General features: G+C 41.8%; 1 protein-coding gene across 1 annotated transcript; it reads left to right on the top strand.

Annotated features, from left to right (window-relative positions):
* Positions 1-8,201: 8,201 nt before the first annotated feature.
* On the top strand, positions 8,202-13,348 carry LOC135495983 (uncharacterized). The gene is made up of 4 exons (XM_064785051.1): positions 8,202-8,679; positions 9,575-9,745; positions 10,372-10,662; positions 11,898-13,348. Exons 1-4 carry the CDS (start codon positions 8,267-8,269, stop codon positions 12,664-12,666), a joined length of 1,644 nt encoding a protein of 547 aa, XP_064641121.1. The 5' UTR covers positions 8,202-8,266; the 3' UTR covers positions 12,667-13,348.
* The last annotated feature ends 2,014 nt before the right edge of the window (positions 13,349-15,362 follow it).

Below are 15,362 nucleotides of genomic sequence, written 5' to 3'. Positions count from 1 at the left end.
CTTCTTTTGATTCATGCTGGTTGTTTTTTTGAGTGTAGTGAAGGCAGGCCAAGGACTACCGCATCCACCATTCAAACCCATGCACCATACCAAATACATGTAATAATAATGTCTGTCATTTGTATAGCGCTCATCAGTACGATTCGCTGTTAAAGCGCTACAGCTGATTCATCACAGATAATTTTACCTTGATCAGCCAACACTTTAAACCTTTTTAAGAGTCTGGATCCTCGATGTTATGTCCCCAGGTTGTCCCTCCGTTGTGCCCCTAGGTAGTTTATTCCAGAGTCTTGCAGAAGACACTAAAACACGGCGATCACCAAATTAGACCTTTAGTTATGTCAATCTAGCTAAATTCTCGCCAAACCCACCACTAATTGCAACAGAAACTAAACTTATTGGAATGTGTTCAGGTTGCTACCCTTGATGATATATCAAAAGTCCTCTATAGACTTTAGTGTGGAACATGGTGAATTTCGTGGATGAATGTTGGTCAGTTTTAACTCATTTTCCATTAAATTATATAGTATTTAAATAGACATAACTTGGTAAATTTTCAAGATAATTAGCAGAAACCACACATTTTTCAAAGTTATTGACATTATTCTTTCATATGGTAGTAGTTACAGTCGTGTTGGATGATTCCTAATGGTGTATCTGAGGGTACCTCTACCCCAAATCTGTCACTTTCCAATGATAAATTACAAATGTACATAATTTCTCAACTAATCATCATAGCTCAGTAAATTTGGTATCTTTACCAATGTTTGTGGGATCAATCGTACATTTGGAAGTATTAAGTTATGTTTGGTGATTCGTTATGGTATATCTGAGGGTACCCCTGCCCCAAATCTCTCTTGTCGCAGTGATAAATTACATATGTACATATTTTCTCAACTAATCATCACAGTTCAATAAATTCGGCGTCTTAACAAATGATTGTGGGGTCAATCTTTCATTTGGAAGTATCTAAAAAGGTGTTGGATGATTCCTTATGGTATATTTGAGTGTTTCCCTACACTAAACCTGTTGTGTCATTGCTCAGAATCAGTATGTACATAACTTTCCAACCATACATCATTGCCCAGCAAACTTGGTGTCGTTAGCCATATTTTTATGGGTATTTAAAGGGCAGTCGCGTGATCCAGGGGTATTTCTACATGTACCCCAAATAAAACATGTTTCGTAAGAACTTGGAGTCAGAATTACAAATGACTATAAGTTCTCAGCCATTCAACATACTCAAACGAGTATGCCATCTCTACCAATGTTTCTTCGGTCAAATTTTGATTACCATACTTCTGAAAATACTTTCAGAGTTTCGTATACCCAGATATGGTAGCGCTGGTGTCTCATGGTATTAAGCTGGTCATGTTGCTTTCCTTTCTGCATGATGGTCATGGCATTCTCTCCAGCTTCAAATACAAGATCCTCGGAAGACTTGTGATGTCGCATCCGAGGAAAGCATGTGCAAAAAAGTATTTTCTTACAGATGTCTTCTGCAAGTGTCTTTCTTATAAAAATTAATCCCTATACTGTACCTCCTGTCGCTCCTTTCTTCTGTTCGTATTGGAAGTAGTTTTGTTTCCATCCACAAGGGGAATAAGGAGAACAAGCAAGCACTAGTGCTGCTTCACAGAATCAGAGTTTTTAACAGCCGATTGTACAATTATCACATCCGCTTCCCCTGCTGCATGGTCAGTCGCATGATTCCTTAGGCCTAATATAGGGGTATCTTTAACCCCAAATATTTTACGTATTAACTCGGAGACAGAATTACAAATGTCTATAAGTTCTCAGCCATTCAATATACTACCAACCCCCCCCCCCCCCCCTTCTTGCAAGATGGGCCCTGAAAATATGGTTAACAACACCAAGAAAATGATGTATGGTTGCAAAGTTATGTGCATACTCATTCTGAGTTATGACACAACTGGTTTGGGGTAGGGGCACCCTCAAATATTCCATAAGGAATCATCCAACACCACTTAAGATAATTGACCCCACAAACATTGGTAAAGACGCCAAATTTATTGAGCTTCGATGATTAGTTGAAAAATTATGTACATTTATAATTCATCATTGTGATGCGACAGGTCTGGGGTAGGGGTACAGTAGAAGAATAATGGATGTACGAGTTCAACGATTAATAGGGTGGTTTCGCAGGCGCACGGATAGCACGACGTGAACGTTTAGCTAGACGTAACCGTTTTATTCACTGCTGCATCATTTTGGTGGTTTCGCTGCGCACGAGAAAACGGTTACGTTTAAGTCTAGGTGGCGCGAATTTTGAAAATGGCGGCACTCAGAGAACTCTTGCATTTGGCGATTGAAAATGAAGATGATGAGTTTGTGTACCTACTTTTTGAAGAAATGGCGGTGCCAAGGGGGGTAACATATGATCCAGCGTTGCCTAGATTCGATTTAGAGACTTACACGGATGATCAATGTTGGAACGAATTCAGATTCCGTAAAGATGACATTCCTGTGCTCTGTCAATGCATAATAGTTTACAGAGCCTGCCCCTGGCTGTGCCACACCCGTGCACCACTCTAGACCTGCCTTCACAACATGAACACACAAGACAACACATTCCATCATCATCATGATCATGGATGGCCGGGGAAATATCCACATCATGACATGCATGAAATGCATGCGGCACAAGTGTCAAGTGTACATCCATGGGAGCGAAACATCGGCAACCGCACTTTATCATCTTTTTTCGCCTGCAAGGATAGGCGATTTCGACTACAAAAGCCATTTATTTGCAGCACAATATTCCTAATAACTATTACAGGTGCTACTCAGGATGTACGACTTCTGTGTCAGTGAAAATTCGTCAATTTTGCTGTCCGTTTAGACTTACGTGTATCGAGCCCGCTATCCGTCTTTTCCCTCCGTTTACGCGAAGGGACGTTGCGTACGACGTCACGACACCGCAAGTAGTGATGACGTCACCGCTGCTAATTGTTCACGTCGCGCTATCCGTGCGCCTGCGAAACCACCCTAATATCTGCGTAATAGCCTAAGAAAACTTTTCTTGCCCAAATCGCACATATTTTAACTTGTCAAAACGCCACCGTTATCCTTCTACTACACCCCGTAAACAGCATTCTCGGCAACAATGGGTTACGCTACTGACACATAGTAGCGATTCTCGCTATGTTCATTTGGTAAAGCTTTTGTTACTAATAGTAAAAAATTAACTCTAAATAAATGATTTATTACCCATTAGTAACACAACATAAGGATATGATTACATATGACTTTTTGGCTCACCGTCTATGCATAACCGTCAGGGGAGTCTATACGATAGCCCTGTGTCTGTCGTCGTCCGTCTGTCGTCGTCCGTCATTTGGTATGTAGATACCTGTTACATAGCTCTACATGTTGACAAAAAATCAGGTCGATGTGGCGTACTTTTCAAGGTCACAGAGGTCAAATGGTGTGAATTGGCCGTTTGTGTGTAAATATGGCACGTTTCTTAACCACTAAAGCTATGAACTTTAAACTTGGTACACATGACCCCCTAGGTCAGATGACCTGTGACACTGATTTTCGGTCCAGTCTGATTCTTAACTTGGCCACCAGGGGGCCAAAACCAAAAATTTTAATAGTGCCATATCTCGCTTAGTACTGATTAGTTTTTGGTAAACATTTTATGGTAGATACTCTTAGCAAGGATACATCACATATGATACGGGTTTTTGATTTGACATACTTGTCAAGGTCACAGAGGTCAAATGGTGTAAATTGGCCATTTGAGCTTAAACTGTGGAATGTGTGTTAACCCCTAAGGCTATGAACTTGAGACTTTGTACAAAGGACCCCCTAGGTCAGCTGACCTCTGACCCTGAATTTCAGTCTGGTCTGATTCTCGACTTGGCCACCAGGGGGCCAAAAGTGAAAACCTAGAAAGTGTGATATCTCGCTTATAAGTGATTCGTTTTCAATAACATTTTTATGGTAGGTTCTCCTAGGAAGGATACATCACATATCATATGAGTTTTTGATCTGACCTGCTTTTCAAGGTCACAGAGGTCAAATGGCGTAAATTGGTCGTTTGATTGTAACTGTGGCACGTTTCTTAACCACTTAAGCTATGAACTTGAAATTTGGTACACATGACTCCCTACGTCATGTAACCTCGGACACCGAATTTCGATCTGATCTGGTTCTCAACTTGGCCACCAGGAGGCCAAAACTAAAATAGGTAAAAAATGCAATATCTCGTTTATTAGTGACTTGTTTTTTATGATATTCTTATGGTACTTACTCCAAGCAACGATACATCACATGTCATACCGACTTTGGTTTGATCTATATACTATACATGTACAATGTTTCTTAACCTGGATGAATTCCAAAGCACCAAATATCTATACGGTGAGCACAATGGCCCCTGGCCATTTCATTTAACTTTGTTGTTTATGTTTAATACCCCTAATAGTTTTTTCACTCTAATAGAATTTAACATACCTTCTAGGTTATCAAGTTTGAAAAATAGAAACCACTTTTTTTTATTCAAACTCTATTTTGATGAGAGCATTGGACTAAACATATAGAATAATTTATTTTTTAATTTTGCAATTTTCAACAAAGATTTGCAATTAGCCATTTAAGATTGATGAATAACCCACTATTGATTTACCAGAATCAATTTAACCTTGCTGTATGGTTTGCAACAGCTGGTGGTGGGATTTCAATTAAAGACCATTTAAACCACAGTGATCCAATGATCAAATCATTTTATAGATTTCATGCTTATTATCAACTATGAAAACCTATAAAAATACCTATATAAAAACCTAGAGATACCAGCAAAAGGTGAAGCAATTTTCAACAAGGTTAACAATAACATAAATCGTAATAAACTAGGACAGTTATTGAGTGAGTTTAAGCTAAATGATGAATATGATTTCTCAGTGTTTGGAAGTAATGGGGGTGGACTTCCTGGAGTGTACCAGATTTTGATCCAATGTTAACCGATCCAAGTTATTACAAAAAAAATGATAAATCGCAAAAACAGTTCTTATTTGAAAAAGCAGAAGAAAATAACATACCTCCAATGTTTAAAGAAGAATGGGAAGATGCACTGGATATATTCGGAGGTCTCTATTTTGCATACAAAGCACTATCATCCCCAAAAAAATGTAATTGATGTTATCTAACAATGTACTAATGAACCATGTCAAGCATACCAACAGTTCATGATACAAAACACAATTGGTTTCTCTAATCCAGGAATACAGAGATTGAATGATTCTATCAGAACTTATGTTTTTTGCATACTTGGTGCACAGTCGATGACCAGAACTCCAATTACAGGACGGGGAGGAACACAATTAGATGCACGGAAATAGTTTAAATAAACTTTTACAAGATTCTATCGACAAACATCCAGATATCCCTAATTCTATTAAAACGTACCAGAAATCACTATCCGATACACATACAAGACTGGATTATGTGATTCCCCGGGGGCCATGTCGATTTAACGGAATTGACGGAATCAACGGAAACTGGTCTGTAACCAGTGTAACCTGGTTCCCATCATGTATCTGTGTCGGTTGGGGGGGGGGGGCTTATACTGCTGGGAATTGGGAATCGCGTTTGGGAAAATACCCGATTGGTTCAAGGGATTTACACGAGATGGCAGGACGAATTCGCTGACGTTGATCATGTTGATAAAAAAACCATTTAAAGGTTGGCGGCCAGGAATTTCTTCAAATTTCTTCTCTCCACGAACTTCGTGTTCTAGGTTTAGTTAATAGATAGGCCTAGGTTAGTATCGTAAATAGGATACTACCAGATTTCGTGGGAGGGTTCACAACTAATTCGCCACCACCAGCAACGTATATGAGGATCTTGGCTTGGTACATATTAGACAGGTCATTGATATCAACGATACTTGTATTATAGCGACCCTTTTCCACACAGCCATCACGATCAGCAACAATGTCCAGTGGTTTCTAGTTTCTGAGATAAAGTCTCTGAAATAAGAAAAAAAACGAATATATACTTAAGTTAAAAAACATTTCATCCTTTAAATGGAAGTTATCAATAACTATGACACAGTCAATGTTTACCCAGCTCCGCTGGCCTCTCTGGACACGATGTCAGGCCCTATACTATGACTTCGTCAAGAGAGCATGACTTCGAAAGCTCGACAACGCACTATGTCAAATGTAATTCAACAAAACCTGAAAGTGAATTCGAAAAGAATAGAAGAAATGAATTAATCGATTATTGCAAAGCATGTGGGGAAACAATAAGCAAAGAATGCACTAAATGTGGTGAAGAGAAATCTTCAACGATATCCACATCTTACCTCTGATGATGCAATATCACAGCTTACAGAAGAGGAAGTGATTAGGAAGTCGATGGATCTTTCTGGTAGTATGTTGACTCCCACGGAGCAGGAGGAAGTTTATAATCTTGTGAAAGAAAACCGCCAGGCTTTCAGCTTATACGGCGAGCTCGACTCTTGTCCAGATATCGAGGTAGACTTTGATCTTTCAGACCCCAGTCCCTTCTATATCCGCCCCTACCCGGCTTCAGAGGAAAACAAACGTAGATGCGGAGATGTCAAAGTTGGTAAAACTAGGCGTTTTAGCTAAAGGTCACACATCGTATACTTCACCAGTATTTCTCATTGCCAAAAAGGGCACTACTGAGAAACGTCTTGTAGCAGATCTTCGGTACTTGAATTCTATGATCAAAAAGATCAATCACCCTTTTCCATTGTTGACAGAGAGTATATCTCGGATAGGAAGGTCTGGTTGTAATGTTCTCAGTGTGTTAGACATCAAAAGTGCTTTCTATTCGCTATCATTGAGTGAAAAGGCGCAAAAGTTTGTTGGAATCAATTCCTACCACGGAGGTTCTTCGTATTACTATAGGAAGGTTGTACAGGTTGTACGGTTTCGCCAAGCAAGTTTCAGGAAGCGCTCTCACAAATCTTGGGTGAGATCCCCGACTCACATGAGTTACTCATCAATATTCACGATGATATAATCTTGTTCTCCAGCGTCAGTAGCGGAGCACAAAGTTGATCTCCGCAAGGTGCTGGTAAAGTTGGCGACGCCGTGTGGTCTACCTTGGTCATATCATCCGAGTTGATGATGATGGTTACGTAAGGATTGAGGCAATGAGTGATAAGTGCACAGCAATTCGCAAGATGAGTGTTCCAACTTCTAGTCGTCAAGTACGTAGATCTCTCCACGAGCTCTCCACGAGCTTACAAAGAAAGGCTCTTTCAGTGGAAAGATGCACACCAGCTTGCATTTGACAAAGTCAAGGACATGCTCATGTCCCCAGCTCTCTTTCATGCGCCAAACAGACATGGTCGGTTTGTGATTTATTCGGACACATCTAGGACAGGTACGGGTAGTCATCTCATGCAAATTGTAGATGGAAAGGAGAGACTGATTGCTTATCATTCCAAGCGTTTGCCCAAAGCGGCGCAATCTTATTCAGTCAGCGAGCTTGAATTGTTTGGTCTCTTCATCAACATTAAAGCGTTTGATCACGTTCTTCGCTCTCACGATTTTGATGCATTTGTTGATCATTCGTCATTGGTGCAGATTGTTAAGTCCAAGTCGGCGCCAAGTACTGAACGGTTGCAAAAACTTCTTGAACGCTTGTCCTTGTATTCGTTCAAATTAGTTTATCGTAAAGGTAGCGATATGGAATTGAGCGATTTTCTGTCAAGGAGTCCACGTGATGACGATGACGTGTTTGATAAGATTTTACCAGTTGCATTGGTTACGCAGATCGTAGCAGCGTTCGATATGGCCGACGAGAGCTTGTTTCCCGCCCAGAGGAGCGAGCGCATAGTAACAAATGGGTACGCCAAACGGATGGGGATAACGCCCACCCCTCTCTTCAAGCCACAGGAGAAGACAGCGCCCATCCTCCCACAGCAGCAAGCCAGACCACGTGCACCGAGCCCAGATCACCCAGTCGCGCCACCAATCCGAGTGGAACCAGCAGCGCCCTATGGCGCGCGGATACGATCATAAGTCTAGTTCCCATATCGGTTATCAAAGTTTCCATGTCGGCGTGTGGTGGTTCCGACGTGGGCGCAGTGCGACGGAGGTTAATGTTCGGTAAAAATCGGAAAAATTTGAAGCGACCAATGAAAAATCTTCTCTCATAAACTGTTTGGCTTCACATTTACCACCATTTTTCAAAATCCGACAAGCTTCATAATATTTCAACTTGAGATCCCTGACGCTTCATTTATTCACTGATTAGAATCATGCAGGTGTATGGTTTTATATTTTTGTTCCTTCTGTCCGCAAGTTTTGTGGTCGCCGTGTTTGCTCCTCCTCCTGAAGATAGACTTACGTACAGCAATTTCCTGCACACTTGTATGAATACAGTGTTGGATGTACAACGGTGCATAGCTCAAGAAGACGAAGATGATTCGGATGTAGATTTGGCTGTGGAAAGGCTGGAAGCTGTGCAGAGGAACATTCTTCGTGTTGCATATGAATGGGATGAATGCCAGCCATTAAGTAACCTTATCCAATCCATGATTACTGCCCTTCGGAACGAACATCAACATCAGGCCCAGAGTCAGAGACAGGGTCAGGGACAGCCGGGTGGTGGTGGTGGTGGTGCCACTGCCGCCACTGCCAGTAGTGGCACAGACACACCCAGTTTGCTCAGGTATGTTTGCTTCTTTGTCAGGATATTATTTTTTCTATATAGTTCCTATTTCTAAAACCAGGCGACACCACCAGTCCGGCCGTAATGCTTCATACATGCAGAAGCATTACAGCCAGACTGGTGGTGTCGCCTGGCATTAGAAATCGGAACTAGATTAAACTGGACCAAAAATTATTAGATGTGAACGAATGGCCAAGCCCTTTAAACAGTAAATGTACTGCAGCCATCCTTGATTTCACTATAAAGTCATATTTATACAATAGGCATAGCTAGCTAGGCTATAGGCCTAGGGCTACATTATGTTAGATACCGTATCCGGTCGTTTCACTCCATAACTTTTCACCCCCAGTCGTTTCGCTCCAAATAGCAGTACATGTATGTTCGCCTACTCATTGGGTAATTTCGCCTCCTTGGACTTGGGGTGGTTTTGCGTCAGGAAACTGACCAAAGAGTTGATTATCAAATTTTTTATGATGTATCATCATGTCCTGTCAACGTCATTTAAATTTAAGTTCTCAACGCGCTCTTTAAGTGCATCTCCATGTCCTCTGAACTCGAGAAATACCGGGCGCTGCATTGGGGCGAAACGACTGCGGGCGAAAAAGCCATGGAGCGAAACGACCACAATTCGTTAAATACATTAGATACAGCACCAGGTATGAGGCATGTAGACCCCCTACAAGCTGTTAGCATACCCTTGTAGTTGAGGTATTCAGTCCCTGATGAAATCTAAATCCCCACTTTGGCACTTGCACTGTGACTGTGTCAACACCATTTTTAACCCTTTTCTATCCTACCTGCCTACATGTACATGTACATGACCATGTAGCTGTCTATGAAAACATCCATATGTAGTATCCCATTTGCAAAACTTGTTTATTCTTCTTTTCCAAAGGAGGCAGATGAGTGGCTTTCACCCTCCACGTGTTAGAAATGGACGAATGGGACCTCCAGTTTACGACATTTCCCAATCACAACTTGAACACCTTTTTGACCTCGACTTCACTGTCCCCAGGATTGCTGCAATGTTGCATGTATCTGTCGCAACAGTTCGTCGAAGATTAAGGTATGTACATACTGAACGTGTATCAACAAGTTCATAAAATAAAATACATACTATGTACCAAACATTGTATACTATAATGCATGAATTGAAATGGTACCAGTACCACATTAATGTCTAGGCATGTAGCATATGTTGTTTGTATTCTTATCTGTATCCGTTAAACAGTGGAAAGTTGCTAAAAGATAAGGCTTGAACATTTAACATGAAAAAGGTTTTAAAAAAGATCCCCTCTCAAAATTATTGGCTTATTGCTGTACTTGTTAACCCTTTCGCTGTGGCAGCCATCTGACAGCCGGCACCACCACGCACTCTTAGTCAATACTGCTAACAAACAAATTTGAGCAAAATTCAACTGAACGGTCAAAACCATTCAAAAGCGTCAACATCTGTACTATCGCGATCAGGATGAAATTAATTATTTTCTAAGTGTGATTTGAATGTTTAGAGAAAGTGCGTCTAGGTGCTTTTGAATTCACATCACTGTAGAGGGACATGACGTGCAGTGCACGCCATCCGCACGGGGCACTGCATGTGGCATGATGGTCCCCAGCATGTCACCCGCAGCGAAAGAGTAGTTAATAGGATTTTACCTGATACTCTACCCATGACGTATTTGTTTTTTGCAGGTTCTTTAATTTGTCATATAAAGATAGACGAACTCTTATTAGCGATGCAGAATTAGATGGAAGGGTCCAAAGCATATGTTCATCAAATCGGCGTCTTGGATATCGACTTGTTCGTGCAAGGCTTGTTGTGGATCGCATTTTCGTATCACGTCAACGGGTGAGAGATAGTCTTTTGAGGACAGATCCAACTTCAGTAGCTCTAAGGTGGAGTCAAACTATCAGGCGTAGGACATATCATGTTGCTGGCCCTAATTCTCTTTGGCACATAGATGGAAATCACAAGTTGATTAGGTGAGATTCAAACATGAATGTATTGGTTCTAGACAGTCATGACTGTCACAAGATAAGTATTTTCAAAAAGCATTTAGGGATCATCTCAAAATGATGCCCCAAAAGACAAAAGTATTTCGCTTGGGGGAGGGGGGTCCAGCTTCAGATGGCTTTCTTTTCGTCTTTTTTTTTTCATCTGTGGCATCAGTTTGATTAAAATCGGCAAATTACAAGAAAACCCTACTAGGCTTCTTTATACACAACAGGCCAGCTGTTGTTTACTCAAGCCAGTCACGATACTCGATTAGAAGTCCGCGCCAGCCTGGACCAATCAGATGCCCCCATACTTAGACGCCCTCACCTGGACACTTTCTCCAGAAGCAGTTATTATTTAAGCATATTTAATCAGACTGCTGTCTCTGCGTAGGAGTATGGGCTAGACAATGTTCATGAAGGCACTACACTCCCCCCGCAGCGGTTACCTCGCCCCTTTTCATATACATGTATCGTCGAGGGTGTTGATGATGGACTGGGTTCAGAGTCTAGATGGCACATGTTTGTTGATACTTTACAGCCTCTTTTTTATGTCTTTGGAGAAGTAGTTCAGCGGGATAAATAATAAAAATACCAGTGATAGATACCACTAACCCGATAGTTTCTGCCAACTCCTTAAATTATTATTGTTTTATGAGTGTTTATGAGTGCATTGTGTCATTGATTGATGTTTTTACAGTATTGGCATTTCTGTACAACATGTTGATGTAGGCACAGAGAGTGACTCCGTTCATTTTTTCAAGGAATGAAAGCTTGATGCCAGACATCCAATCTTTTCGTCTTTCGGAGGGGGGGGTCCAGAGAGAGACGAAATACGTCTTTTGGTGCATCAATGAATTTTGAGATGATCCCTTATATTTTGTGACAATAAATGCATTGTTAATTTTGTGAATTGGAATTGGGTAGTTCACTTTGAATTGTATTCAATACAAACATTTGTGTGTGCATGAAAATTAAAAACCCCTTATGGAGCCACTTTTGAAGAAAAAATCTTAAACTACAGAATATAATTGTCTTATTATGCGGAGTTAGAACTGTAGTACCAAGTGGACCTATGAACTACATCCAAACTGTAAGTTTACTAAGTGAGGTGATATACTTTGTTTATTGTATTGCCCTTAATCACATCATGGTAATAATAATTCAATAATATCTCCATGATCACATTTATACAACAACTGATCTTCTCTCTCTCTCTTCAGATGGGGCTTTGTAATACATGGAGGGATCGATGGATACAGTCGTTTAATGGTTTTTCTCTCCGTTGTTTGCAACAACAGGGCTGAATCTGTGATGACGGCATTTCAGGGTGCAACTGCTGAATACGGGGTACCATCTCGTGTTAGAGCTGATAGAGGGACAGAGAATAACGATGTTGAACATTTCATGAACATTTTCAGAGGTCGTAATCGTGGTAGCATGATCAGGGGCAGATCAGTGCATAACCAGCGTATTGAACGTTTTTGGCGTGACTTGTTACATGGATGCACTCATGTCTATTACGACTTGTTTCATTTCATGGAAGATGCCGGCATTTTGGATGTAAGTGACACTAATCATAGATGGGCATTGCAGTTTGTGTATAATCCCAGAATTCGAAGGAGTGTGGAAGAGTACAGGCAGCAATGGAATCATCATCAGCTGTCTACTGAGCGAGGCAGTACTCCAATACAGCTGTATGTTGAGGGTCTATTCAACCTGTACGGGACGTCACGCCCTCATGTTGATGACATATTTTTTGCAAATGACAATATTCAGCTGAACAATATTGAATCTTTTGGTATTGACTGGGAAGGTCCAACTCCTAATAGTACAGGTACAACTACTGTCAATGTTGTTGAGCCTGATGGCCCTCTTTCCGTGGAACGTTTAACTGTTTTGCAGCAAACAATTTCACCATTGGGAGAGACGGTTGATGGACATGGCATGGATATATACCTAAATGTGTTGAATTTCATAAGTCAGTCTTGAACGATGCAGCTGTCAGTGTAAGCAGAGGACCCCCCCCCCCCCCCCCCCCTCCCCACCTGGCCAGGATTAAATTATAATTCTCCAGGGTCAGGGCGTTTGAAATGATAATGTCTATTGCTTGCCACGTTTTCCACAAACTACATGTATTCATTTTTCAGTAGTTATTGTACATGTACTATAATTACCTATCTAATAAGTATTTTAGTACCGAGATATACCAGCACGCACATGTCACTTAACTAACCCATCATGATTCAGAGTACCAGTACTTCTTTGCAGGCTAGTTGATTATACCATTAGGTTAGACCCACACCATGAACATTTTTTATGAATTTGGTTTACTACTACATATATCTATCACTGAGAAACTACTTGTCAAAAAGCAGTTCCCTTTTTTTGGGACACCTGATATAATATGTACCCCTTAAGAATCAACTCTTGGGCTCGCAAAATTTCTTGTTGTGCTAGTTGGGGGCAACGTGCAAAAATATACCAAAATTAGATGGTGTGGAACTCCGTGGTTGAAACTGCAGAACTGACATGTGCAGTAAATAGGATGGTACATGTTACATCCCTACAAATATGTTATTACCCAAATAATCAGATTGTCAAATCCATCTCAAAATGTGCTCTTATTCACTTTTCTACCAGTTCATTTTGTGTTCTTCATGGTACTTGAATAAATTGTGTGATAATTTGTATGTTATTTCAATCAGTTTTTGCTCCCTTTGTTCAATTTAATTCTTCTTTCAAATTGAGTTGCACTCTCAATTGAAAAAATGGAAAAAGGATGCATACAATAACCCATTCCAAGCTTTGTAAACAAGTTTATTAGGGGATGAATCAACACCTTTAGCATAGGACGTCAGCAAGGATGTTGCCATACCAGTTGGTATCCATAAGATTTGTGATGTGAGGTGCATGCTGATTATTGGCCAATACTCATTATTGGATGAGGTTTACACATGTAATAACTTCTGCACCCTTGAGAATCAATACTAGTATCCCACATTGCTGATCATCTTGGTATCAATGTCTTGGTATGAGATGGTCTGCATCAAATAATAAGAGAAAAATGCCCTGCTACTCTTAATTATTACAAGGACCGATTTTGGTATTGTGCAAGCGCGCCAGATTGACCATGCCATATACCGCACAACCTCTTGGGCCTGCTGTTCCTAAGACACCTGTAAGAGAGGCGTCCTTGTTAAATTAGAGGGGTTGAATTGAATGGAAACAACCACTTTGGGACCAAAACTACTGAGGGAGATGTCTGCTGTGACTGTACTGTCTTGCTCACCATGTTGGCGAGACGGTGGATCTGCCTGGCCCGACGTAGTTTGGTTGTACATTTCTTGTCTTTCGCACCATTTTGGAAAGACAGTGAAAGTGCCAGACCTGTCCTTCCCCAACTTAGTTTGGTTGTGACTGTCCTGTCTCCAGCTCTCACAATGTTGACAAGATGGCGGGGGTGCCAGGTCCAACTCAGTTCAGAAACTGTCCTGTCTTTCTAACAATGTTCACCAGAGGCCCGACTCAGATCGGTTATAACAGTCCTGTCTCTCCCTGTTGACAAGAGGTCCAACTCAGTTCGGTGGTGACAGTTCTGTCCTTCGCACACAATGTTGAGAAGAGGCCCGACCCAGCAGGTCGGTTGTGACAGTCTTGTCTTTCTCACCATGTTGACAAGAGGTCCGACTCAGTTGGGTGGTGACAGTTCTGTCTCTCTCACCGTGTTAACAAGAGGCCCGACTCAGTTTGGTTGTGACTGTCCTGTCTTTCTCACAGTGCAGATAAGATGGTGGATGTGCCAGGCTAGGCCCGACCCTGTTTTGTTGTAGCTGTCCTGTCTTTCGCACAGTGTTGATAAGATGGTGGAGGTGCCAGGCCCAACCCAGTTTGGTTGAGACTGTCATGTCTTTCTCACCATTTTGACAACAGATCCGACTTAGTTTGGTTGTGACCGTTCTGTCTCTCTCACCAAGTTGTCAAGATGGTGGAGGTGCCAGGCGTGTCAGGCCAGACTCAGTAGTTTGGTTGTGAGTGTCCTGTCTTTCTCACAGTGTTGATAAGATGGTGGAGGTGCCTGCCCCGGTCCAGTTTGGTTGTGACTGTCTTGTCTTTCTCACAGTGTTGCTAAGATCGTGGAGGTGCCTGGCATGCCAGGCCCGACTCAGTTCGGTGGTGACTGTCCTGTCTTTCGCACCAGGTTGATAAAAAGGCGAAGGAGATGCCAAGCCCAACAACTCAGTTTGGTTGTAACTGTCCTGTCTTTCTCACACAATGTTGATAAGATGGTGGAGGTGCCAGGCCAGACTCAGTTTCCTCGTGACTGTCCTGTCTTGCTCACAGTGCTGATAAGATGGTGGAGGTGCCAGGCGTGTCAGGCCAGACTCAGTTTGGTCGTGACTGTCCTGTCTTTCGCACAGTGTTAATAAGATGGTGGGAGTGCCAGGCTAGGCCCGACCCTGTTTGGTTGTGACTGTCCTGTCTTTCCAACAGTGTTGATAAGATGGTGGGGGTGCCAGGCTAGGCCCAGTTTGGTTGTGACTGTCCTGTCTTTCGCACAGTGTTGATAAGATGGTGGGGGTGCCAGGCTAGGCCCAGTTTGGTCGTGACTGTCCTGTCTTTCGCACAGTGTTAATAAGATGGTGGGGGTGCCAGGCTAGGCCCGACCCAGTTTGGTCGTGACTGTC

Source organism: Lineus longissimus, chromosome 11 (assembly GCF_910592395.1).
Source record: "Lineus longissimus chromosome 11, tnLinLong1.2, whole genome shotgun sequence".
Lineage (NCBI taxonomy): Eukaryota > Metazoa > Nemertea > Pilidiophora > Heteronemertea > Lineidae > Lineus > Lineus longissimus.
This window is presented reverse-complemented; position numbering and strand designations above follow the sequence as displayed.

Excerpts from the sequence above, each read along its gene's own strand:
- LOC135495983 (XM_064785051.1), top strand. The coding sequence starts at position 8,267 with ATGCAGGTGTATGGTTTTATATTTTTGTTCCTTCTGTCCGCAAGTTTT. Across the intron at positions 9,746-10,371 it reads ACAGTTCGTCGAAGATTAAG|GTTCTTTAATTTGTCATATA; the intron begins GTATGTACATAC and ends TGTTTTTTGCAG. Across the intron at positions 10,663-11,897 it reads GGAAATCACAAGTTGATTAG|ATGGGGCTTTGTAATACATG; the intron begins GTGAGATTCAAA and ends CTCTCTCTTCAG.